Genomic DNA, 19,177 nt, shown 5'->3' with positions numbered 1-19,177 from the left:
AAATATTATTCCCATAAATACATTTCTTTATCTAAATTAAAAAAAACAATAAAAGTACACACATTTAGTATCGCCGCGTCCGTAACGACCCGACCTATAAAACTGGCCCACTAGTTAACCCCTTCAGTAAACACCGTAAGGAAAAAAAAAAAAGAGGCAAAAAACAACGCTTTATTATCATACCGCCAAACAAAAAGTGGAATAACACGCGATCAAAAAGACGGATATAAATAACCATGGTACCACTGAAAGCGTCATCTTGTCCCGCAAAAAATGAGCCGCCATACAGCAACATCAGCAAAAAAATAAAAAAGTTATAGTCCTCAGAATACAGCGATGCAAAAATAATTATTTTTTTCTATAAAATAGTTTTTATCGTATAAAAGCGCCAAAACATAAAAAAAATGATATAAATGAGGTGTCGCTGTAATCGTACTGAACCGAAGAATAAAACTGCTTTATCAATTTTACCAAACGCGGAACGGTATAAACGCCTCCCCCAAAAGAAATTCATGAATAGCTGGTTTTTGGTCATTCTGCCTCACAAAAATCGGAATAAAAAGCGATCAAAAAATGTCACGTGCCCGAAAATGTTACCAATAAAAACGTCAACTCGTCCCGCAAAAAACAAGACCTCACATGACTCTGTGGACTCAAATATGGAAAAATTATAGCTCTCAAAATGTGGTAACGCAAAAAATATTTTTTGCAATAAAAAGCGTCTTTCAGTGTGTGACGGCTGTCAATCATAAAAATCCGCTAAAAAACCCGCTATAAAAGTAAATGAAAAAAATGTATTTATTTCCATTTTCCCATTAGGGTTAGGGTTAGGGCTAGGGTTAGGGTTAGGGCTAGGGTTAGGGCTAGGGTTGGGGCTAGGGTTAGGGTTGGGGCTAGGGTTAGGGTTAGGGCTAGGGTTAGGGTTAAGGCTACAGTAAGGGTTGGGGCTAAAGTTAGGGTTAGGGTTTGGATTACATTTACGGTTGGGAATAGGGTTGGGATTAGGGTTAGGGGTGTGTCAGGGTTAGAGGTGTGGTTAGGGTTACCGTTGGGATTAGGGTTAGGGGTGTGTTTGGATTAGGGTTTCAGTTATAATTGGAGGGTTTCCACTGTTTAGGCACATCAGGGGGATCTCCAAACGCGACATGGCGACCGATCTCAATTCCATCCAATTCTGCATTGAAAAAGTAAAACAGTGCTCCTTCCCTTCCGAGCTCTCCCGTGTGCCCAAACAGGAGTTTACCCCAACATATGGGGTATCAGCGTACTCAGGACAAATTGGGCAACAACTTTTGGGGTCCAATTTCTCCTGTTACCCTTGGGAAAATACAAAACTGGGGGCTAAAAAATAATTTTTGTGGGAAAAAAAGAGATTTTTTATTTTCACGGCTCTGCGTTATAAACTGTAGTGAAATACTTGGGGGCTCAAAGTTCTCACAACACATCTAGATAAGTTCCTTGGGGGGTCTAGTTTCCAATATGGGGTCACTTGTGGGGGGTTTCTACTGTTTAGGTATATTAGGGGCTCTGCAAACACAATGTGACGCCTGCAGACCATTCCATCTAAGTCTGTATTCCAAATGGCGCTCCTTCCCTTCCGAGCCCTCCCATGCGCCCAAACGCTGGTTCTCCCCCACATATAGGGTATCAGCGCACTCAGGACAAATTGCACAACAACTTTTGGGGTCCAATTTCTCCTGTTACCCTCAGGAAAATACAAAACTGGGGGCTAAAAAATTATTTTTGTGGGAAAAAATTTTTGTTTTATTTTTACGGCTCTGCATTATAAACTTCTGTGAAGCTCTTATTGGGTCAAAGTGCTCACCACACATCTAGATAAGTTTCTTAGGGGGTCTACTTTTCAAAATGATGTCACTTGTGGGGGGTTTCAATGTTTAGGTACATCAGTGGCTCTCCAAACACAACATGGCGTCCCATCTCAATTCCTGTCAATTTTGCATTGAAAGGTCAAACGGCGCTCCTTCCCTTCCGACCTCTCCCATGCGCCCAAACAATGGTTTACCCCCACATATGGGGTATCAGAGTACTCAGGACAAATTGTGCCACAACTTTTGTGGTCCAATTTCTTCTCTTACCATTGGGAAAATAAAAAATTGGGGGCGAAAAGATAATTTTTGTGAAAAAAAAATGATTTTTTATTTTTACGGTTCTGCATTATAAACTTCTGTGAAGCACTTGGTGGGTCAAAGTGCTCACCACACCTCTAGATAAGTTCCTTAGGGGGTCTACTTTCCAAAGTGGTGTCACTTGTGGGGGGTTTCAATGTTTAGGCACATCAGTGGCTCTCCAAACGCAACATGGCGTCCCATCTCAATTCCAGTCAATTTTGCATTGAAAAGTCAAATGGCGCTCCTTCCCTTCCGAGCTCTGCCATGCGCTCAAACTGTGGTTAACCCCCACATATGGGGTATCAGCGTACTCAGGACAAATTGTACAACAACGTTTGGGGTCCATTTTCTCCTGTAACCCTTGGTAAAATAAAACAAATTGGAGCTGAAGTAAATTTTTTGTGAAAAAAAGTTAAATGTTAATTTTTATTTAAACATTCCAAAAATTCCTGTGAAGCACCTGAAGGGTTAATAAACTTCTTGAATGTGTTTTTGAGAACCTTGAGGGGTGCAGTTTTTAGAATGGTGTCACACTTGGGTATTTTCTATCATATAGACCCCTCAAAATGACTTCAAATGAGATGTGGTCCCTAAAATAAAATGGTGTTGTAAAAATGAGAAATTGCTGGTCAACTTTTAACCCTTATAACTCCCTAACAAAAAAAAAATTTTGGTTCAAAAATTGTGCTGATGTAAAGTAGACATGTGGGAAATGTTACTTATTAAGTATTTTGTGTGACATATCTCTGTGATTTAATTGCATAAAAATTCAAAGTTGGAAAATTGCGAAATTTTCAAAATTTTCGCCAAATTTACGTTTTTTTCACAAATAGACGCAGGTAATATCAAAGAAATTTTACCAATATCATGAAGTACAATATGTCACGAGAAAACAGTGTCAGAATCACCGGGATCCGTTGAAGCGTTCCAGAGTTATAACCTCATAAAGGGACAGTGGTCAGAATTGTAAAAATTGGCCCGGTCCATAACGTGCAAACCACCCTTGGGGGTAAAGGGGTTAACTAACTTGATTCACACCAGCAACAACTGCAAGTAGTGACTTTCTCACAGGGAGTTTTCACACGTAGTTCTTCCCTATCGCATACCGTTAGATCATTGGGACCTTATTATTCCTAGGAGCCTTACAGTAGGCTCCTTTTTCATTCGGGCAGACTTTACTATCAGGGAAAGTCGTCCCGTTCTCCTCTGCGATATTCTCACTCTGACGAGTCTTCGGAGCTAGCTTCTCTGCTCTTTCAGACTTTTTTCCCTTATTACCTTCGAGGCAAGGTTGTCCTCAGGCCATCTCCATCCCTTGTTACCAAGGTGGTACTGTATTACCACTGTTATGAGGGCATAGTTCTTCCCTCATCTCTTTTGGCTCCAGTCCACAAAATGGAATAAGATCCCCCATATTCTGGATGAAGTGAGTGCTCTGAGTAGGTACGTCTTGAGGACAGCGTCCTTCTGAAGGTTGAACATTTTATTTGGGCTTCCTGACGGTAGAGGAAGGCTTCCTGACGTTTTCAGGAAGGGTTTAGCCGTTTCATCGACCATGATAACATGGTGAATTATTTTCACCATCCAGGAGTCCTTCCGTGCTAGATGTCAGCCTATCTCCCTGTCTATCAAGGGTTCTAGGCACCAGGCGTCAGCAAGGCACGCCTGCAAGCTTGCGGATTCGTCCAGTCCGCATGCATTCTTGAAGCACTATAATTCCCACACTTCCACAGATGTGAGTCTGGGCAGGCGGACTCTGCAGGCCGCGGTGGCGCACTTGTAAGTAGCGGTTACACAGGGCCTGATCTATTGTTGTCCCCACCCAGGGACTGCTTTGGGACGTCCCACGGTCTGTGTCCCCCAATGAGGCGAAGGAGAAATAGGGATTTTTGTGTACTCACCGTAAAATCCTTTTCTCCGAGCCATTCATTGGGGGACACAGCTCCCACCCTGTTATTAGCTTATGCTTGTTTTTTAGAATATGACATGCTATACGCTCATATATTGTTATTGATCTCCTACTGCTTTTGCACCGAACTGGTTAGCTGAGAGCCAGCAGGAGGGTATATACTGCAGGGGAGGAGCTAACTTTTTTTGTATCACTTAGTGTCAGCCTCCTATTGGCAGCAGCATACATCCACGGTCTGTGTCCCCCAATGAATGGCTCGGAGAAAAGGATTTTACGGTGAGTACACAAAAATCCCTATTTTTAATGATTGTATTTAATAAAGAGTTGTTTTTATTGTTTATAGCTTTTTTGCCGTATGGTCGTTTTTCTTGTGGTTTCCACATTTCTCCTATAGCACACACACACATATGTATACACACGTACACTTTACTTTATATCGAAGCAGCATGTAAATGTATCCACTGTAAGTACACTGCTTTCATAATTTTATATCAGCTCTCGTGCTGCAAAACAATTCTGCAGGAACTTTATCCACTGCGGCTCAGAACGTTGTCTATTGTTCAAAAATAGAAAAAATGTTTTAATTCTGGTATTGATTTTTCTCTCTTGCATTTTTTATTAGCTTTTTATTTCTTGAAACCTGGATAAACCCAGCATCTATTAGTTGCTTAAACATGTGCCCCTCGTAATTGGAAACAGATTTGACTGAGCCATGTCATTATGTCTCCGGCTTCAGGCTTGATTTCCTCCCTAGCCCTGCTGTATGTAGCCATCCAGTTTGGTCTTGATATAAAACACACCTCCCTGCCTTTCCTAAGGAACACTAATTGATTTTCCATTTTTATATGCCACTTCCTAGGTCCTCCTGTTGAAGGTAATGGTTCCACATGTCCGCAGTTTCATTTTATGCCTCGCTTTGTAAGGTTTCTGCCAGGTAAGCTTTCCATAATCCCTTCACCGTGTTTCTGCAATATATATAGCGCAATACTTATTCATGGATTTGGCATCAAGCTTCCACAAAGCGATCCATACACCTAATAAATGTTTTGAGTAGTTCCAGGTAGCAGTGATATCATTTGTATAGTCATGAAGCCCGATCATCTGGAATATGGAATATTCTTAAAGCTAAAAGCGATCATCATGTACACAGCCCCTAAACTGCTGTGGTAGTGCTATCCAGGATGGGGGGAGGTGTCTCAGGATGACTCTCTCGGAATAGTCCTTTTCATGACTCCTAAGGATACCTGGGACGCCCACCTGACTTTTCACATTTAAATCACAGTACTTTTTAACTTATTTTGTTCTTTTATACTGAAAAATATCACAGTGATATAGGGGAAGATAAATGGTCGACAAGGGGTGCAGAGTCTAAGTGTAGGTGTATGTTTACATTTACCGCAACAAATGATGTTTTTTGCACTCACCCTTTGGATGTCTTGTACATTCGCACAAATGATCGGTGTGGCGGATCAGCCCTTTGTAATCCTCCGGTCCGCAGCACGATTGTGGGAACTGTGCCAGCCTTGGTGCAAGGTCTGCATGTGAAGGTAGTAGCAAATAGAAGTTTAGTTGTCCTCATAAACTCAATATCAAGCAAAATATCTCATCTTTAACCATCCTTGTCCTCCGCGAGCGCGGAAAGGGGAAATCTTATATTTAATTCTACAAAATATGTTTGAGAATGTTCACAAATCTGTTACGATCCTGTATAACCACATGCCATGTTTTTGATTGGGTTAGCATTTTTCATGCCAAATTGACAAAGTTACTGGATTTCTTGAAAAGTCTGGGTAACAGTCTTTAGGAAAACTGAAATTACCCCAAAATGGGTTTAAAAAAAAAAAAGCTTCATCTCGTTCCACAAAAAAAAGACCCCACCCTTCCCCACAAAACAAAAACAAATTGTTGTACTCTGGAGATATTGTTGCAAATTGTTAATTTTTTTTTCTCACAATTTTTTTTTTGGGGGGGAGGGATTTTTTTTCATTTGACAGCCCAATGATAAAATATGCAATGAAGCAGCTTTGGGTGCAATGTGCTTACGATGAGCTCACTGAGGACAGTATCACGAGGTTCTGCTGCTTTGGCTCTTCATTGCTTTTGCAATTACGATGTGGCTCTCACTAGCCAATCCAGGCAAAATTTTGCACCAAAGACTAATATCACTTCTTCCATTTTGAGCACGGTCACGTAGCCAAAAGTTAGTGTATGATCACTTATGAGATATTGCTGTGTTCAGGAGATATTGCACTACAAAGTGTGTGTGTGTGGGGGAGGGGGGTCCATTTTCTCCTATTATCCCTTGTGACATGAAAACATTAGTGCTGTGTCAGCACCGGCCGGCCGTAAAGCAGAGCACAGCGGTGACGGCCGGCCGGCGCTGACACAGTGCAGGGAAGCTGACGCCGGGGGACAGACACCGGAATGTAAGTATGTACTGTTTGTTTTTTTTTTTTAACTTTTACAACGGTAACCAGGGTAAACATCGGGTTACTAAGCGCGGCCCTGTGCTTAGTAACCCGATGTTTACCCTGGTTACCAGTGAACACCTCGCTGGATCGGCGTCACACACGCAGATTCAGCGATGACAGCAGGTGATCAGCGACCAAATAAAGGTCCTGATCATTCCCCAACGACCAACAATCTCCCAGCAGGGGCCTGATCGTTGATCCCTGTCACGCATAACGATTTCGTTTGTTGCTACGTCACAAAAATCAACGATATCGTTAACGAAATCGTTATATGTGAAGGTACCTTAAGACCTTTTGAGTAATTAGCAATGTAGAATAGTAATTATATTGTAGATAAAAAATGTTATAGGACGACTATGGGAAGATGAAAATTAAATAAGTTGTACACCACTTCGACGACTTCTTGTCATACCCCTCATTTGGCCCCGATAAAGTAATAAAGCCTATACTCGCCGCCGGCGCTGATCCGCTGTGTTGACACTCCCTCTCCCCTTGGCTCTCGAGCCGTGTTGTGACGCCTGCATCCAATCAGCGCTAGTGTCACTGTCCCGGCTTTCAGGCAAATCGAACATGAAGAGTAAGTCCAGTGTTGATTGGGCGCCAGAGTCACGTCTCACAAGAGTCTCGGGGAGAGCGAGTGCCGTCACTGCGGGAACGGCATCGGCACTGGAGGTGAGTACAGGCTTTATTATTTTATGGGGGCCAAACATTTTGATCAATAAGAGATTGCCCTAGTAGTGGACAACCCTTTTAAGGTCACCATTACCATGCTACACCAGGACTGGTGTGTAAACACCAGAGTTACAATACTTTTGCGCATCTGTCGATTTGCGCAAAAATATTACTTATTAAGATGTTTACACAAGATTTCTGGTGTAATTAACTTAATGAATTGCCCAGCATGAGGGGAAGCTGGGGTCAGAGTAAGGCTACGTTCACACTAGCGTCGTACTCGGCCCGTCGCAGTGCGTCGGGCCGACGTACCGACGCTAGCAGTGAATGCGCCGCACAACGGGGGCAGCGGATGCATTTTTCCAGCTCATCCGCTGCCCCATTGTGAGGTGTGGGGAGGTGGAGGCAGAGTTCCGGCCGCGCATGCGCGGTCAGAAATGGCAGACCATCGGCAGCAAAAACGTTACATGTAACGTTTTTTTGCAGCCGACGGTCCGCCACAACACGGCGCAACCGTCGCACGATGGTTACGACGTGTGGCAAAGCGTCGCAATGCGACGCTAATGCAAGTCAATGGAGAAAAAACGCATCCTGCAAGCACTTTTGCAGGATGCGTTTTTTCTACAAAATGACACATAGCGACGTGCAGTGCACGACGCTAGTGTGAAAGTAGCCTAAGACATTTTGACTCCACAGCCCTGTTTAATAGATCTTAAAAAGGAGAAAATCAATTGCTTGCATTGGTGACCTATAAAATGTAAGATGGAAGACATGGATATTTAAAGGGAACCTGTCACCCCGAAAATCGCGGGTGAGGTAAGCCCACCGGCATCAGGGGCTTATCTACAGCATTTGGTAATGCTGCAGATAAGCCCCAGATGTTACCTGAAAGAGGAGAAAAAGACGTTAGATTATACTCACCCAGGGGCGGTCCCGCTGCTGGTCCGGTCGGATGGGCGTCTCTGGTCCGCTGCGGCGCCTCCCATCTTCATTCCAAGACGTCCTCTTCTGATCTTCAGCCACGGCGCAGGCGTACTTTGTCTGCCCTGTTGAGGGCAGAGCAAAGTACTGCAGTGCGCAGGCGCCGAGCCTCTGACCTTTCCGGCGCCTGCGCCGGAGCCGTGGCTGAAGATCAGAAGAGGACGTCTTGGAATGAAGATGGGAGGCGCCGCAGCGGACCAGAGACGCCCATCCGACCGGACCAGCAGCGGGACCGCCCCTGGGTAAGTATAATCTAACGTCTTTTTCTCCTCTTTCAGGTAACATCGGGGGCTTATCTACAGCATTACAGAATGCTGTAGATAAGTCCCTGATGCCGGTGGGCTTACCTCACCTGCGATTTTCGGGGTGACAGGTTCCCTTTAACACTGATTTATACCTGTGGCGTTGCTTGTAATGGGGAACACTGTAAAATCAAACAATGAAAAATCCAACCTCCCAAATCCAAATTTTCCCAGCGGCTGGTGTTAGACGTTAATGTGTTTAAAACATTTTCTTCTAATTCTATTTGTTGATGTCTATCAACAATGTCTATGGGCTGCTTTATTTGCATACAAATACTATTACCGTACTATTTTATTATTGTAAGTTATCAGCACTTCATCTCATGTACTAGCGTAAAAATGTCTTTTGAGAAAGGCTTCTTTCTATTTTCGTGCTCTAGCCTCTCGTAGTGACCCATCAGAGCTGCAGACACTAATCTCCTAGAGCAGAGGAGCAGAAGTAATGTCATAGGGAATCTTAATTACTTGGTGCAATAATAATTTAAAAAGCACTTTTCCCTAATACAAATTTTTTGGTTTGTAAGTCTCATTTCTTTGATTGCATATTTTTTTGGCCTAGTAGTTTGCTTGCAATATTTCAAAAGATTATTAACCTCTAGACGATCTCTTTCCATGTATTTCCATTTTAGTTATTAGAATGTATGAATTTACATGGTGGCCTTTAATGGCTGACTGCACTGAAAATCCTTACACCAATGCCAGTTAGTGGATTAAGGCTGTTTAGTGATATATTCAATGTTTGTTTTGTTTCCTTCAGTTTTTTCCTTTTGCATGTTAAGAAACATTCAAATGAATAGATGAAATGTCAATATCTGCTCTTGTGCTCGATTTCATTAAGACCAGTATTTTTCTCGTCAGTCTTGATGAAGAGGTATGCTGGAGTCAGGCGCTTCAGATTCATTAAAGGGTACCTGTGGTCAGCATGTATTAGCCACTGGCTATATCATTCCAGCCAGGTGTGTTTGACCCTGAAACGCTGCAGCATCTCGAAGAAGATGTTTAATAGCCAGGCCACTCTGCAGACTAGTTGAACAGATGGGTCCCCATCGGATTCTCCCCACCAGCTGACCTTTATGCTTATGCGTAGGATGATGCATGTAGAAAAGCCGCGGAGACACCATCACGTGTTTCTCAACGCAAGCAATAAATAGCCAGGTCTTTCACCGGGAAGGAACAACCACGGGAAGGGCAGCATCCAAAAAGGAAAACCACCTATGCCAAAACATGGCATCCATCCACAGACTGCTGTTTCGGGGTATTTGCCCCTCATCAGTGTGGAGTAGGAAACTGGCTATTAGGAGCAGTGCCTAGTAAAACGACTATAAACATAAGGATGAATGACCTCGGGGAGATCAAAACATCCAACACCGCGGAGACACCATCACGTGTTTCTCAACGCAGTGATCCAGAACACTGCCCCCAAGAAATATTTAATGTACAGCTTGAGGTCTAGGCAGGATAACAGCACTTTTATTCACAGATATTGCTTTGCAAAGACAGCATAAACACATCCGTGTGAAATTTCCATGCGCTGTCTTTTTTTCTTGGTCCACACGCTGAACTATTGTATTGAAGGGATCTATTCACATATCCATGAAAATCATAGATCCCGGCTGTAAGATCTCTGAGCCTCCTAGGAGGTTCTATTCTCATCAGGGTTAGCCGACCAAACTTCGCCATATCAGTCACTGGGGATCTGTGAATCGCAGATGCAAATCAGACGACTTTCAATTTGCTTCCGTTTTGTTCTGTTACTCAGTGATTGATTTGACCAAAAAAATGTGTGACCTTCCAAGTGTTTTTCTTATTAGTTTATGGGCAAACACACATCTCATTAAAAAAAAATAATGGATGAGAAAAAGAAATCGATTCCACAGTGTTGCAAGTAGGATGCCATCTGAGAAAAAAAAATGGTCTAATTCTCCCAGACAGAATAGTTCAAATGGATATGTAGCCTAAAGGCGGACTCTAACATATCTCACTGCGGTGCACAGACTGACCGAGGGGCGCGGATCCAAGCTCAGCAGCCTAAGGGGTCATGGAGACGTCAGTGCAAATTGGTCTGATCTCAGGACTGGCCGCAGCTCTCCCCACCTGAGCTTGACAGCTTCATAGATTTATAATGCTGTCACGTTTGGGTTGGGAGACCCGCGGCCAGTCTTGTGCATTAGCTGTTTGTGATCAGACCAAGATCCATGGATGTCTGCAAGACTCCTAATAGGCATATACAGTGGGGGAGATAAGTGTTGGATACACTTTTGACTTTGTTAGTTTTCCCACCTGCTAAGAATGGCGAGGTGTGTAAATTTTATCGTAGGTATATTTCAACAGTGAGAGACAGAATCTAAAAATCCAGAAAATCACATTGCATTGTATTATACATAATGAATTTGCATTTTACTGCATGAAATAAGTATTTGATACAATAGATAAAACAGAACTTAATATTTGGCACAGAAACCTTTGTTTGCAATTACAGAGGTCAGACGTTTCCTGCGGTTCTTGGCCAGGTGTGCACACAACACAACAGGGATTTTGGCCCACTCCTCCATACATATCTTCTCTAGATCATTAAGGTTTCAGGGCTGACGCTGAGCAACATTGGTTTTCAGCTTTTGAAAGATTTTCTATTGGGTATAGGTCTAGAAACTGGCTAGGCGTGTGCAAAGTTAAATCTTATTCAATGACACTCACCCGTTATATGTAGTGCATGTGCACAGACCAAGGATTCCCAGGGATCCAGACGCATTTCGCGTTGGCTTTCCCCGTTCAGTTAAAGTGCGTAAGCATTTTATGGTTTACTCAGATTCTGATGTTTACGCTTACTACTAGCAGTCAGTGAAACAATGATTAGGTCACATTTTCAGTGGCATATCTCTGGCTCTGTTGTATACAGCCATTTTCATACATTGATCTTTTTGTTTACATCATTTCTTATTATTGACATCAGACACCTCTATGGAATTATCACCCACCCAGTTTTTTATCCCTGGGGTGCCGATTGAGATTCCCATCTTTGTCTACCTTTGTAAAAAAAAAAATTTTATTATATATTTTTCTGTATATGTACTGTTCGTTTCATGTTTTACTAATAAAATCATATTCATTTTTTCATATTGATGAAGTCCGCACTCCATTATTTTAATTTGAGGGAAGTAGGTTGTTGGACAAAATTTCGCTATACATGACCACATCCATCCTCCCTTCAATACTTCAATATCATGCAACCGTCCTGTCCCACCACCATGTTTCACTGTTGGGACGGTGTTCTTGGGGTTGTACTCATCCTTCGGTTCCACCAAACAAGGCAAATTCAGATGCTACCAAACTCCACATAACCTTCTCCCATGCCTCTTTTAGATAATTCAGATGGTCATTAGCGAATTTCAAACAGGCCTGGACATTGGCTGTCGTGAGAAGGATATCCTTGCATGCCCTGCAGGATTTTAATTCATGATGGCGTAGTGTGTTATGAACAGTAATGTTTGAGATTGTGGTCCCAACTCTCTTCAGGTCGTTGACCAGGTCTTCTCGTGTAGTTCTGGGATGATTCCTGACCTTTCTCACAATCATCCCTACCCCACGAGGCGAGATCTTGCATGGAGCTCCAGACAGAGGAAGATTTACAGTCGTCTTATGTTTCTTCCATTTTCTAATAATTGTGCCAACAGTTGTTGCCTTCTCACCAAGCTCCTTGCTTGCCTATTGTCCTATAGCTCATCCCAACCTTGTAGGAGGCCAACAATTTTGGCCCCGGTGACCGTAGACATCTGTCTTGGCCCTAGTGGAGAGTTTGGAGTGTGATCAAGTGTGTCTTTTTTATACAGGTAATGAGTCCAAGTAATTAGTGCAGAGTAGGAGGGCTTCTTAAAGAAAAACTAACAGGTCTGTGATAGCGAGAATTCTTTCTGTCTGGTAGGTGATCAAATACGTATTTCATGCAAGAAAATGCAATTTAACTCCTTTACCCCCCATGGTGATTTGCACGTTAATGATGACCAGGCAAATTTTTACATTTCTGACCACTGTCAATATATGAGGCAATAACTTTAAAAACCACTTCAATGGATCCCGCTCATTCTGAGAATGTTTTTTCATGACATATTGTACTGCATGGTAGTGGCAAAATTTCATTGATATGACTTAAGTTTAAGTTTCAAACTTTGAACTTTTATGCCCGTAAATCAGAGAGATATGTCACACAAAATAGTAAATAAATAACTTTTCCCACATGTCTACTTTAGTCTACTTTACATCAACACAATTGTTGAAACCAAATTTTTTTTGTTAGGAAGTTATAAAGGCTAAAAATTGACCACTGATTTCTCATTTTTCCAACTACGGTAAATTATCAAAACCATTTTTTAGGGACCACCTCACAATTGAAGTGACTTTGACGGGCCTATATGATAGAAAATACCCAAATGTGACACCATTCTAAAAACTTCTTTTTACAAAAAAATTGCTTTAGACCTCATTTTTTTTTTACATTTTTACAAGTAGCAGAAAAAAATAAACCACAAAACTTGTGCAATATCTCCTCAGTACGTCCATACTTCATATGTGGGAGAAAACTTCTGTCAGAAAGAAAGGAGCGCCATTTCACTTTTTGAATGCAAAATTTGCTGAAATTATAGAGAACGCCATGTTCCGTTTGGAGAGCCCCTAATGTGCCTAAACAATGGAAACCCCCTACAAGTGACACCATTTTGGAAACTAGACCCCTTAAAAAATTTATTTAGATGTGTGGTGAGCACCTTTAAACCCTCAGGTGCTTCACAGAAGTTTATAACATTGAGCCATGAAAATAAAAATCACATTTTCCCCACAAAAATGTTATTTTGCCCCAAATTTTGCATTTTCACAAGGGTAACAGGAGAAGTTGCACCATACAATTTGTTGTGCAATTTATCCTGAGCACGCCGATGCCCCATATGTTGGGGAATACTACTTTTGAGGCACAGTGCAAAAATCTGAAGAGAATAATCGCCATATTGAAGTTCAGATTTTGCTGGAATGGTTTGAGGGTTCCATGTCACATTGACCGAGACCCTGAGGTGCCAGAACAACAGAAACCCACCATATGTGAACACATTTTACAATCTACACTCCCCAATGAATTCATCTAGGGATGCAGTAATCATATTGACACCACTTGTGCCTCACAGAATTTTATGCCTTTGAGAATTGAAGAAAGAATAAATTACATTTTTACCACTAAAATGTTGATTCAGCACCAAGTTTTTAATTTTTCAAAAGACTGTTAGTAAATTTTTTACAACAAACATTTTTTCCGGAGTGCGCCAATACCTTACATGTAATCGGGAAATATTTTTCAGGCACAGTGCAAAGCTCAGAAGGGAAGGAGCATACGATAGTGCAGATTTTACTGTTCTGGTTTGCAGGTGCCATGACTTACTGGGAGAGCCCCTGAGTTGTCAGAACAGAACACCACATTTTATTTCTCCACATGGTGTGGAAAACGTAACTGCCACGGTCGGGTACTCTTGGAGTTCCCCATGTATACACACCACCCCTACTCTCTGTCCATTGGAGTTGTCCCCGGTAACATGAGACCCATGTATCACAGTCACTAAGCTCCCCAAGTCCAAGAGACCCTCCATTTGGTACCCGTTGACAAGTACCTGGCACAGTTGGGGTTCACTGCCTGTGGTGCCTGTAGTTGCGGTGCAGACGGGCTGGGCGTACATAGATACTTGGTGAGTATACCCGCAGTCCATGGGTTCAGCTGTTAGGGGGAAGTTGTCAGCCACATGTCCGGGCCCTTAGCACTGCCAACACTTTATACCTACTGCACGACTGAACCTTTGGGCCGATTTAGGGGATACTGGACTTTTGTCACCCTCACTCCGGATTACCCCCTCAGTAGGGGCTCGGTTCTGATTAGCCCCAACAGAGGTTTGTGGACCTTTCCCAGGCTCCTGGGTTGGCAGGGCCTGTCGTGAGAGCCGAAGTGGATCAGTGTCCCATATGAAGTCTTGTAAGACTCATGCTGGTGTGGTAGTTGGAGGCAGGTATATCTCGCCCAGGTGTTTGTCCTATGTGAATTAGGCCACTCAGTATCTTCAGGGTGCTAATGGGTTAATGATTGCAGGAATAAAAGATGACCAGCTGGGGGTTTCCAGCATCTGCCTGGGGCACACAGATTGCCTGTCTGTGTGAGACAAACGTGAGTGAGAGCTCTGCTCAAGAATTGTGTGATGTTAGCTGGGTGGGAGAAGCCCCCCCAGTTGTTGAGATAGCAACGTGTTTGTTTAGTTAGTGCCGGACAGGCTAGGATATATTTTTATGTTTTGTTTTTCTGTGTTGCTTTCACTTTAATAAATCTGACCTGAGGTCAGCCTACTTGGAGACCTGCTGTACGCCTCAGAAATTCAATGCACAAACCACGTGACCTTTGACCCCAGCAAAGGCGATCCCGGAGTGTTTTGTCACAGTCTGGAGTGGCTGTTTCCCGCTCAGGCAGTCAAACCCACCTGGTCCAGAATGCCCGGGTCCCCTTGCCCCACCCAATGCTGTATGGCTGCTGGCAGATCCCTCACCAGCCGGTCGACCGCCACACTCTCTACCATGTGGAAGGGAGTTAAGGTCAAGCTGGAGCCATTTCACCAGTTGCAGCAAGAAATATGCCTGAGACCTGGCTGGACAAACTCCACAAAAGACCATTGGAATACCTGTTGTGCATGTACATATGTGTTAACCCCAGTCTGGCAAGGATCTCACCTTTCAATTTCCCATAGTCCAGGGCATCGTCCCGACTGAGGTCCAAGTAGGCTTTCTGGGCATCTTCCGTCAGGAAGGTGGCCACCACATCAGCCCACTGGGAACATACCAAGCTCTCCCGCTCTGCGGTGCACTCGATGACAGTGAGTAAGGCTTCCATGTCATCCTCAGGACCCATCTTCCTCAGCGCTGACCAGACTTTTTACCGAGCGGACCATTGTCGCTGGGGAAGATGTCTTATGCAGAGCCGCAATGTGTTGCAGGGTCAAATTGTTGGATTGCTGCTCCTGAAACTCCTGCAGCTTCTGCAGTTGCGTTTGAGGGACTGCCAACTCTTGGTATTTCCCCCATCTTGTCAGCAGGCTTGGGCTGCAGCGCTGCAGGCCTGATCACCGACATGCAGCACGCTTTGAGGTATGCCTTAGCTCAGTTTCAAGGATGTGTAATGCAGCGTGTTTGGTGCAGTGTGACAGATAGGCAGAGACCACAGGAAAGTTCACAGCAAACATGTTTAATGTCCAAAACAAATCACACAGTGCACAGCACACGGCATCCTCCGGATCGCGGCCGGGACGTCACAATAGTCCGTACACGAGACCGGTTACCGAGGACGACTGCACCACCGTATAACGCTGCGGGGTGCTGGGCTGTTGTGAATTCTGTGGCTGAGTTCACTTCTGTGGTCACAAGTGGTATTGCAGTCTCTGGGCTTCCTCCCTCAGGTGTTTTGGTGAGCTCGTTGGCTGCCTTGCTATTTAGCTCCACCTGAGTCTGTCTTCCTTGCTCCTTGTCAATGTTCCAGTGTTGGATCTGAGCTACTGCATCTTTCCTTGGGCCTGCTGCTCTGCTAGATAAGTGCTTCTAGTTTGTTTTCTGTTTTTTCTGTCCAGCTTGCTATTAACTTTTGCTGGAAGCTCTGAGAAGCAAAGGGGTGCACCGCCGTGCTGTTAGTTCGGCACGGTGGGTCTTTTTGCCCCTTTGCGTGGTTTTCGTTTTAGGGTTTTTTGTAGACTGCATAGTTCTCTTTGCTATCCTCGCTCTGTCTAGAATATCGGGCCTCACTTTGCTGAATCTATTTCATTCCTACGTTTGTCTTTTCATCTTGCTAACAGTCATTATATGTGGGGGCTGCCTATTCCTTTGGGGTATTTCTCTGAGGTAAGTCAGGCTTGTATTTCTATCTTCAGGCTAGTCAGCTCCTCAGGCAGTGCCGAGTTGCATAGGTAGTTGATAGGCGCAATCCACTGCTGCTTACAGTTGTGTGAGGATAGATCAGGTACTGCAGTCTACAGAGATTCCACGTCTCAGAGCTCGTCCTATTGTTTTTGGTTATTGCCAGATCTCTGTATGTGCGCTGATTACTGCACGCTGTGTTGCCTGATTGCCAGCCATAACAGTACAAGGAGCCCTTCAATGATTTCCAATAGAGGGAAAAAAGAAATCCTGACATCATTTTTTTTTCTTAGCTCTGTCTTCAGTCTTTTTTTTCCCCTAGACATTAGAGTGCTTCAGGACACAGCTGTGGACATGGATATTCAGGCTCTGTGCTCCTCAATGGATAATCTTGTTGTAAATGTACAAAAGATTCAAGATACTATTGATCAGAAATCGATGCTTAGCACCCTCAAGCCAATGACGCCACTCCTCGAATGCCCACTTCATGGCCAACAACTCTCGGTTGCCCACATCATAATTACGCTCAGCAGCAGAAAATTTCCTGGAAAAGAAAGCACATGGTTTGAACACTGAGCAACCAGAACCTCTCTGTGACAAAACCGCCCCTGCACCAATCTCAGAAGCATCAACCTCGACCTGGAACGGAAGAGAAACATCAGGTTGACACAACACAGGGGCACAGCAAAAACGACGCTTCAACTCCTGAAAAGCTTCCACGGCAGCAGAAGACCAATTAACCAAATCAGCACCCTTCTTGGTCAAATCGGTCAATGGTCTGGCAATGCTAGAAAAATTACAGATGAAGCGACGATAAAAATTAGCAAAGCCCAGGAATTTCTGCAAACTTTTTAGAGATGTCGGCTGAGTCCAATCCTGGATGGCCTGAACCTTAACCGGATCCATCTCGATAGTAGAAGGGGAAAAGATGAACCCCAAAAATGAAACTTTCTGCACACCGAAGAGACACTTTGATCCCTTCACGAACAAGGAATTAGCACGCAGTACCTGGAAAACCATTCTGACTTGCTTTACGATGAGCCTAATTCAGTGGATCAAGCTGAGAAAAATCTGCTGGCTTTATGCCAGGGTCAGGATGATGTAGAAGTATATTGTCAGAAATTTAGAAAATGGTCAGTACTCACTCTGTGGAATGAATCTGCACTAGCGGCTTTGTTCAGAAAGGGTCTCTCTGAAGCTCTTAAGGATGTAATGGTGGGATTTCCTATGCCTGCTGGTTTGAATGAGTCTATGTCCTTGGCCATTCAGATCGGTCGTCGCTTGCGCGAGCGTAAATCTGTGCACCATCTGGCGGTATTGTCTGAGAGTAAGCCTGAGCCTATGCAGTGCGACAGGACTATGACTAAAGTAGAACGGCACGAACACAGACGTCTGAACAGACTGTGTTTCTATTGTGGTGATTCTACTCATACTATTTCTAATTGTCCTAAACGCACTAGGCGGTTCGATAGCTCTGCCGTTATTGGTACTGTACAGTCCAAATTCCTTTTGTCCATTACCTTAATGTGCTCTTTGTCATCATATTCTGTCATGGCGTTTGTGGATTCAGGCGCTGCCCTGAATCTGATGGATTTGGATTATGCTAAACGTTGTGGATTTTTCTTGGAGCCTTTGCGGTGTCCTATTCCGTTGAGAGGAATTGATGCTACACCTTTGGCCAAGAATAAGCCTCAGTACTGGGCCCAGCTGACCATGTGCATGGCTCCTGCACATCAGGAAGTTATTCGCTTTTTGGTACTGCATAATTTGCATGATGTGGTCGTGTTGGGGTTGCCATGGCTACAAACCCATAATCCAGTATTGGATTGGAACTCTATGTCGGTAACCAGCTGGGGTTGTCAGGGAGTACATGGTGATGTTCCATTTTTGTCTATTTCGTCATCCATTCCTTCTGACATCCCAGAGTTCTTGTCGGACTTTCAGGATGTATTTGAAGAGTCCAAGTCTGATGCCCTACCTCCGCATAGGAATTGTGATTGTGCTATCGATTTGATTCCTGGTAGTAAATTCCCTAAGGGTCGTTTATTTAATTTGTCCGTACCTGAACACACCGCTATGCGCAGTTATGTGAAGGAGTCCCTGGAGAAGGGACATATTCGCCCATCGTCGTCACCATTGGGAGCAGGGTTCTTTTTTGTAGCCAAGAAGGATGGTTCGCTAAGACCGTGTATTGATTACCGCCTTCTTAATAAGATCACTGTTAAGTTTCAGTATCCCTTGCCATTGATTTCTGACTTGTTTGCTCGGATTAAGGGGGCTAGTTGGTTTACTAAGATTGATCTTCGTGGTGCGTATAATCTGGTGAGAATCAGGCAGGGAGATGAATGGAAAACGGCATTTAATACGCCCGAGGGTCATTTTGAGTATCTGGTGATGCCGTTCGGACTTGCCAATGCTCCATCTGTTTTTCAGTCTTTTATGCATGACATTTTCCGTGAGTATCTGGATAAATTCTTGATTGTTTACTTGGATGACATTTTGATCTTCTCAGATGATTGGGAGTCTCATGTGAAGCAAGTCAGAATGGTTTTCCAGGTACTGCGTGCTAATTCCTTGTTCGTGAAGGGATCAAAGTGTCTCTTCGGTGTGCAGAAAGTTTCATTTTTGGGGTTCATCTTTTCCCCTTCTACTATCGAGATGGATCCGGTTAAGGTTCAGGCCATCCAGGATTGGACTCAGCCGACATCTCTAAAAAGTTTGCAGAAATTCCTGGGCTTTGCTAATTTTTATCGTCGCTTCATCTGTAATTTTTCTAGCATTGCCAGACCATTGACC

General features: G+C 43.7%; 1 protein-coding gene across 1 annotated transcript in view; it reads left to right on the top strand.

Annotated features, from left to right (window-relative positions):
- The window catches only part of DROSHA (drosha ribonuclease III), a 300,535-nt gene that overhangs the window by 84,708 nt on the left and 196,650 nt on the right, over positions 1 to 19,177 (top strand). The window contains exon 12 of the mRNA XM_069730615.1: positions 4,898 to 4,972. Within this exon, the coding sequence (XP_069586716.1) occupies positions 4,898 to 4,972 (75 nt within the window). The remainder of the gene's footprint in view (positions 1 to 4,897; positions 4,973 to 19,177) is intronic.

Source organism: Ranitomeya imitator, chromosome 6, assembly GCF_032444005.1.
Source record: "Ranitomeya imitator isolate aRanImi1 chromosome 6, aRanImi1.pri, whole genome shotgun sequence".
Classification (NCBI taxonomy): domain Eukaryota; kingdom Metazoa; phylum Chordata; class Amphibia; order Anura; family Dendrobatidae; genus Ranitomeya; species Ranitomeya imitator.
The sequence above is the reverse complement of the archived record's forward strand: the minus strand, read 5'-3'. Positions and strand labels throughout refer to the sequence as shown.